At 48.6% G+C, this 6,890-nt stretch overlaps 3 protein-coding genes across 3 annotated transcripts; all 3 read left to right on the top strand.

Moving 5' to 3' along the window:
- Nucleotides 1–837: 837 nt before the first annotated feature.
- BDV38DRAFT_289423 (Zn(II)2Cys6 transcription factor domain-containing protein) lies at nucleotides 838–3,136 on the top strand (the record flags this gene model as incomplete). Its single annotated transcript, XM_032061237.1, has 3 exons — nucleotides 838–1,072; nucleotides 1,248–3,055; nucleotides 3,119–3,136. 3 exons carry the CDS (start codon nucleotides 838–840, stop codon nucleotides 3,134–3,136), a joined length of 2,061 nt encoding a protein of 686 aa, XP_031906733.1.
- A 1,093-nt stretch (nucleotides 3,137–4,229) lies between these two features.
- BDV38DRAFT_276597 (uncharacterized protein) lies at nucleotides 4,230–5,687 on the top strand (the record flags this gene model as incomplete). Its single annotated transcript, XM_032058248.1, has 5 exons — nucleotides 4,230–4,462; nucleotides 4,516–4,895; nucleotides 4,972–5,301; nucleotides 5,353–5,564; nucleotides 5,601–5,687. 5 exons carry the CDS (start codon nucleotides 4,230–4,232, stop codon nucleotides 5,685–5,687), a joined length of 1,242 nt encoding a protein of 413 aa, XP_031906732.1.
- A 176-nt stretch (nucleotides 5,688–5,863) lies between these two features.
- Nucleotides 5,864–6,816, top strand: fmn1 (riboflavin kinase). Its single transcript, XM_032056466.1, has 3 exons — nucleotides 5,864–6,115; nucleotides 6,210–6,392; nucleotides 6,463–6,816. The coding sequence occupies exons 1-3, from the start codon at nucleotides 5,999–6,001 to the stop codon at nucleotides 6,757–6,759; spliced, it is 597 nt and encodes a 198-aa protein (XP_031906731.1). The 5' UTR covers nucleotides 5,864–5,998; the 3' UTR covers nucleotides 6,760–6,816.
- Nucleotides 6,817–6,890: the final 74 nt, after the last annotated feature.

Genomic DNA, 6,890 nt, shown 5'->3' with positions numbered 1-6,890 from the left:
CTACTTTTGTAGTGTTCTTTTTATTCTTTTTGTTTTTATTTTGTTTTTTTTTTTTTTTTTTTTAAAAAAAAAAATTTCAACCACTACTTCAGTTAGCCTTACTAACTGCCAATCTTTCCCCGCGTTTCCACACACTTTCTTTACATCTTTCGCTCTCCCCTCACGGTTGAACTCTCCCCTCCTTGTCTTTTTCCCATTTTAATACACCACTTATCTCAAGCCATTTCCCGCATTGTTCCTTTCCTTACCCTGGAATCTTATCTCGGCGACTCTCTGGAGCCTCCCCGCAGCCCCGAGAAAAACTTTTGCTCCACCCGTGCTATCGCGATTAAAAAGACTTAACAAACTTGATTCATTGAGACATTTGTACAAGCAAAAAGGGAAATTTCAGATTTGTTTTGTATTTCGGACTCTTTGGTTAATTATCGAACCGGGTTGATTAGTGGAAAACTAGAGAGCTGCTCTCTGATCCACAATAACCGAGCACGCAAGGTCCTCCGCTCCCAGTTACCGGTCCGCCGTCGCCCCGTCTCTCTCGAGCCTCTACGAACCGTTAGATCGAGGATCTATGCGCCCAGATCGCCAACGAAGGACTTTTCTACTACTCCCGGATTAGGAACAACTTTCATCAATATTGAGCCGGCAATCTGGATACCTACGGGCGCGCTGGCTCGCGGCGCGACGACGCGGTCTTATTTAGAATAGCATAGGTGTGGCAAGCGGTAGTTGCTTCGGCTTTCCAACGTCAGACCCTTCCCGTCATCGGCTACACCGCGGAATAGCACGCGCAATAGACTTTGAGGGTCGCATAACTCGCCTTCGATATTTCATGTCACCATGACGGTGGATGCACAGGATAGCACCCCAGCACCCCCAGCCGACCGCAGAGGGGCCGAACTGGAGACCGGAGGCGTCGGGGAACAGCCAGAGCAGCCCAAGAACAAGAGCAATGGCGATGGTAATGCGCCTGCGGGAACTGGCCAGAAACCGAACCCGAAGGATCCATCAAGACCACGGCGGAAGAAAGCACGGAGGGCTTGCTTTGCTTGTCAACGGGCGCATCTGACTTGCGGTACGCTACACTGACCTCTTTTCAGTTTTGTTCGCATGGTTTCCCTCTCTCTCTCCCCCCTTTCCTCCCTTGTGCCGTTGCTCTCATGTGCGGCACAGAGAGGGCCCAGCCGATGTATTTACTGCATGTGATTAGCTTGTGGGCCAAGTCAATACTAATATAGAGTTGCGCACAGGTGACGAAAGGCCGTGTCAACGGTGTATCAAACGCGGTCTCCAAGATGCGTGTCACGATGGGGTTCGCAAAAAAGCCAAATATCTTCATGATGCGCCAGATGGAGCGTTGATGCCTGGAATTGGTGGGAATTTCTATAATAACTCGATGCGCAATAACTTGCCCTTGTCTAGAAATGGCGCCAATGCAGTTAATGCCACTACACAGCCGAGTTCCAGTCCCAATTTCTACCCTACGCCGCAGTCGAACTCTTATAGTGTCTATCAGGAAAATACTATGAACCAAAATTCTTTCACCTCCCAGTCCCCTGTCTCGCCGACATTCACCCTGAAAACTAACCCTGCCGCTCGAAACAACAGCCTTTCATCACAAGTTGGTCAGCAGCCGCCCAGCACCGGCGTGTCCGGCGCGACCAACCCAAGCCAAAACCCATTTGCCGGGCCCTTCTTTGACCCCAGTGACCCGGCCCTCTTTAACTTTGATCTGTCTAGTATGAACTTTGAGAATCGCTATGGTGCGTTGGAGTTTGGTATGCTTGGACATATGGCTACTGGGGCTGGTGACTCACCCAGTGATTCCGCTACCCAGCGAGGCTCAATGGGACGTAGTGGCTCGGCTCAATTCTCTGGTACGCCGATCGCTGGCGCTGCAACTTTCGGCGAGAGCCCTGGCGGTCAACAGCCGTTCATTTTTGGCGACCCTCTTCTGAATGAATGGTCTAGTGGGCAACCTACGGGCCAAACTCATGTAAATGTCGGAGGTGTTTACCCGCAGTCCGGCCAAGGAAGTGTAATACCGGGACACTTGACTAAAGCAGATGCGCCACATGCGTTTGCGATTGAAAGCGGCCCTGGCGGCTTTGCTAGCCCTAATGCAACGACCAGTCCTCAAATGACGACAGGCTTTGACGACGCTACGTTCAGCAGTGCTATGACAGCAAAGTCAAATGGCCTCTCTGCGAACGGACCACGACCTACGATCACGACACCGAGTTTAAAGCACCAAAACTTGCAGGTCGGGGTTAGACGACGCCAACGGAACCCCTCATCCATATATGAGAACGTCAAGGAGCCGTATGCCTACACCAATCGTTTCCATAATCTGACCGCATTCATTCAGCGACGCTTCTCGCCACAGAAGACTTTACAGATCGCTAAGGCGCTGGCGTCGATCCGCCCGTCTTTCATTGCGACGACCAAGACTCTGAACCGGGACGACCTAATATTCATGGAGAAATGTTTCCAACGAACCTTGTTCGAATATGAAGACTTCATCAATGCGTGTGGTACCCCAACCATCGTTTGTCGACGCACGGGGGAAATTGCGGCTGTAGGAAAGGAGTTTAGTATCCTTACCGGGTGGAAGAAAGATGTCCTTTTAGGTAAGGAGCCCAACCTGAATGTCAATACAGGTGGCTCTGTTCCGGGCTCGGGTACATCATCACGGAGCTTTACTCCACGAGGCTCCGTGGTGGAAAGCACTCCTGGTCGCCCGCAACCAGTTTTCTTGGCTGAGCTGCTTGATGACGACAGTGTGGTGGAATTCTATGAAGATTTCGCCCGACTTGCCTTTGGGGACTCACGTGGTAGTGTCATGACGACTTGCAAACTCTTGAAATACAAAACGAAGGAGGACATGGAGAATCAGTCGGATGACAACCAACGGTGGAACAATCATCTCCGCAAAGGAGGGATTGCCAGCGAAGCGGGCATGAATCAACTGGGCTTTAAAGACGGCAAGGTTGAATGCGCATACTGCTGGACAGTAAAACGAGACGTATTCGACATTCCTATGCTTATTGTGATGAATGTGAGCGAACCCCCCCCTTTTTTTTTGCTTTCCCCGGATAGGAGGATACTAACGCATCAATAGTTCTTGCCATGCATTTGATTTTATTTATTGTATTATGGGTAATGCAAGCTACCATTGATGCTATAATTCACATGTACGGTCAACTTTTGGGAGGATTAAAAAAATGTTGTGTTCTTTTTCTTTGTTGTCTTGTTGCTCCCTTTTGATTTTATTGCTATGCCCTTGTATCCTGGCACTGGTACATAAGTGTTTGTATGATTCCCAAGGAGCTGTTTATGGGGCTCCTCTGTTTCTGATTTTTCTATTGTATATATGTGTCTGCACATATTAAGAGTGGTACATTCTTCCCGAACGAGCGAAGTAGGTGACCCTTGCCCCCGACCATGGCAGAGTATCTCTATAGTGAAACAGGGAGATGGGTAGTCTCATCACCACCAAGGAAAAGGTAAATTACCTTGGATACAAAGGAGTGAATGTAGAGGTACCGCTGCATTAAGCATAACAATGAAGAAACCGACCAGACCGTTTCAAGGCGTGAATCAGTGGCAGGTATTTGTTCCCCTGGCAAGCCCAAACACATAGTGCTACTTTATGGTCCAGCAAGACCATCCTAACCGCACTTTGACTGCTTTACCAAACAAGGGATCCAAAGGCTTGACTAGATCAGACAGTTCCTCCTTTCTTTCACTTCACCTGAAATGAATTGGAAGCATCTCGATCTACAATGATGGCACCCCTTTCCTTATCTATTGTCCAGGGACCCAGCGAGCCACCCCTCTGTCATCTGATGTTGAGACAGCTTATGGACCAGCAGTCTGAGAGATTTGGGTCTAAAGACGCCATCATTGTCCCGTGGAGTGGCGCTCAGCTTAGTTTCCAAGTCCTAAGCCATAATACACAGGTTCTTGCTAAAGGCCTGCTTGCCATGGGTATCGGCAGGGGTGATCGAGTTGCGATCTTCTCGGGGGACGATGAACGGTTTGCCGAGTTGGTTATTGCTATGGCTCGGATTGGGGCTGTTCTGGTGGTACTAAATAAGACTTTCACATTCCTAGAGTGTGACCGGGCCATCAGGCATACAGGTAAGTTCGACTGATCTAAGGTGAGTGAACGGAGACACAATGGTCCATTGCTAAATGAAGCAGAGCCTTCTTTGCTCTTCATAGGTGACATGGTGAACTTCAAACCAACGAGGTTTCTCATCCAGCACATCCAGTCCCACCCAGTCCCTGGCCTGAAGCAGACCGTCTTGATCCGAACAGATGATGTTCTACGTTTAGGGAACTCGGTGCCACAGCAAGCCTTACATCAAGCGCAGCGCTCAGTGCATTGTCATGATACAGTTTATCTCCAGTTCACCAGCGGAACGGTTGGAGTTCCAAAAGCTGCTATGCTTAGCCATTTGTAAGGCTTTCACATTGCCATATTGAAAAGGTTTGGTTTCATTGACCAAGCAGTGGCATTATCAACAATGGACGCATGTGCGGTAAACGTATGAATCTAAGGCCCGATGATATTGTCTGTTGCCCGCCACCATTGTTTCACGCCTTCGGCCTCGTCAGTGGCCTGATATGCTCACTTGTGTGTGGTGCTACCATTGTCTTTCCAAATCGAGATTTTGACGCCTCTGCAGTGGTGGATGCTTTGATACGCCATGGATGTACCGTGCTGCATGGCGTTCCAACTATGTTCGTGGCTATATTGCAGCAGCTCCAGCACAGAAAAGTGGAGGTTAAAACTGTCCGAGCCGGTATGGTAGGAGGGATGAAGGTAGCACCGAGTCTATTGGAGGAAATACAGGCGACTTTCAGTCCCATGGACCTGAGAATCATTTACGGTTTGTTTTGCTGACCTGGCGCTGGGTCCTTGTCGCTTTTTATTTTTATTTATTTCATATTGATATATTGGCCTAGGAATGACCGAAACATCCGCCGGAAGCTTCATGACAGCAGCCACAGACCCAGCTAGAGAGAAGCTGGAAACTGTAGGCAAAGCACTTCCCCACGTCCGGGCCAAGGTCGTCGACAGCCAGAACCACATCCTCCCCAGGGGATTCCAGGGCGAGCTTTGCATATCAGGGTATTTGCTACAGAAGGGATACTACAAGAACGGAGAAAAGACAGCTGAAGCTCTGGTACGTGATGAGAACGGCGTGATATGGATCCATACGGGCGACGAAGCATCTATAGATGAGGAAGGATACTGTCGCATCACGGGAAGGATCAAAGACACTATTATCCGGGGTGAGCTTGCTTAATTCAAGTCAGTAATACAGATAGACTGATACTAATTAGGAGGGGAAAACATCTATCCTACGGAAATCGAAGAAAGGCTTATGGAGCACCCGGACATTGAGCAGGCTGCCATTGTCGGACTTAAGGATGATAAATACGGCGAGATCGTTGCTGCCTTTCTTCAATCAACCACACAACATAATAGGCCTTCTCTAACTGATGTGAAAAACTGGATATGGCAGGTCCTTGGTCGACACAAGGCCCCGGTCCACGTCTTCTGGGTTGGACCCGGCGATCCGATCGGATAGTATCCTGTAACGGGGAGTGGAAAGATCAGGAAGGGTGTCTTGAGGGATATCGGAAACAAGATAACCGCGGAGAAAGAGAATAATTGATTAGATACAAATGTCCTACATACATAGTTAAGTAGAGGTAGGAAGAAAAGTGAACTGATATCATCATTTGCTTTATCGGCCTCTCCGCCTCAGGCACCACATAGGCAAGATACCCAATAGTACTCCGTAATACCGTACCACTCCCACCAATCACTACGTACCGATACTGTCACGGTCGATACCCCCGCATCGCCGCCTTATCGATACCGCGGGCTTCTTCCACATTCCACCGTTTTGCTCACTTTCAGTTGCTGCTCGTTGCCAGACAAACGCTGGATTTCAGTCCATAGACTTGTTATAAGAAACGAATAATGCGTCCAGACGGCCCCCGAGATTCTGTTACCGGGCCAGACAGTGGCCCAGAGCCTCCATTTCCGATCAAGTTATCCGGTCCGGTGATCAAAGGTTTTGGGCGGGGAAGCAAAGAGGTAAGTTTCATGTAGCTTCACTCTATGTTGTATCGATCGCCACTTCTCGGTAGCTACATCTTCTCCCCAGTGTCCAGGAAACTAACCTAGCCAGCTGGGAATCCCCACAGCCAATATTCCCCCAGATGGCTTATCAGACTATCCCGATCTACAAGTTGGGGTGTACTACGGAGTAGTCGCATTGGATCCGTCCAGATTCACATCAGAAGCGACAATCCTTCCAGCTGTGCTGAGTATCGGATACAATCCCTTCTACAAGAACACCACTCGATCCGTGGTAGGTTATCCCTTGCCTAGAGTCTCACCAACATGACATCAAGTATGGATCCGTCGACTGACGATCATAGGAAATCCACATCATGCCTCCTCTCTCATCGCCATCACCGACAGCAAATGGTGAGGTGGGTCAAGTGAAATTCAACAAATTGCCTGACTTCTACGGCACAAAGCTTAATCTTTTGATTCTGGGGTACATCCGTCCAGAATACGACTACGTGTCGCTGGAAGCCTTGGTCGAAGATATTCGGATTGACTGTGAGGTTGCGCGCCAGAGTCTCCAGCGAGAGGCATATATCAGCTACTTTACTGGACAGGATTGTTCGGAAGCGGTGCAGGAGCAGCGAAAATGGCTGATTAGTTTTTAGAGCTTGTTCTTTGTTTTGGTCGAGAAGGGATGGTGGTGTATCAGTACATAGTTTTCTTATTTTTTTTTTTTTTTTTTTTTTTTTTTAATTTCCTATTTCTTATTTCTTCTCTTTTATTTAATTTTTTTTAA

Source organism: Aspergillus pseudotamarii (genome assembly GCF_009193445.1).
Source record: "Aspergillus pseudotamarii strain CBS 117625 unplaced genomic scaffold BDV38scaffold_174, whole genome shotgun sequence".
Lineage (NCBI taxonomy): Eukaryota > Fungi > Ascomycota > Eurotiomycetes > Eurotiales > Aspergillaceae > Aspergillus > Aspergillus pseudotamarii.
Note: the sequence above shows the minus strand (reverse complement) of the source record. Positions and strands in the feature narration are given on the sequence as shown.

Bases quoted from the DNA above. Each gene is read 5' to 3' on its own strand.
- fmn1 (XM_032056466.1), top strand. From the start codon at position 5,999: ATGCGTCCAGACGGCCCCCGAGATTCTGTTACCGGGCCAGACAGTGGC. The intron at 6,116-6,209 runs GTAAGTTTCATG...TAACCTAGCCAG, and splicing joins TTGGGCGGGGAAGCAAAGAG to CTGGGAATCCCCACAGCCAA. The intron at 6,393-6,462 runs GTAGGTTATCCC...TGACGATCATAG, and splicing joins AGAACACCACTCGATCCGTG to GAAATCCACATCATGCCTCC.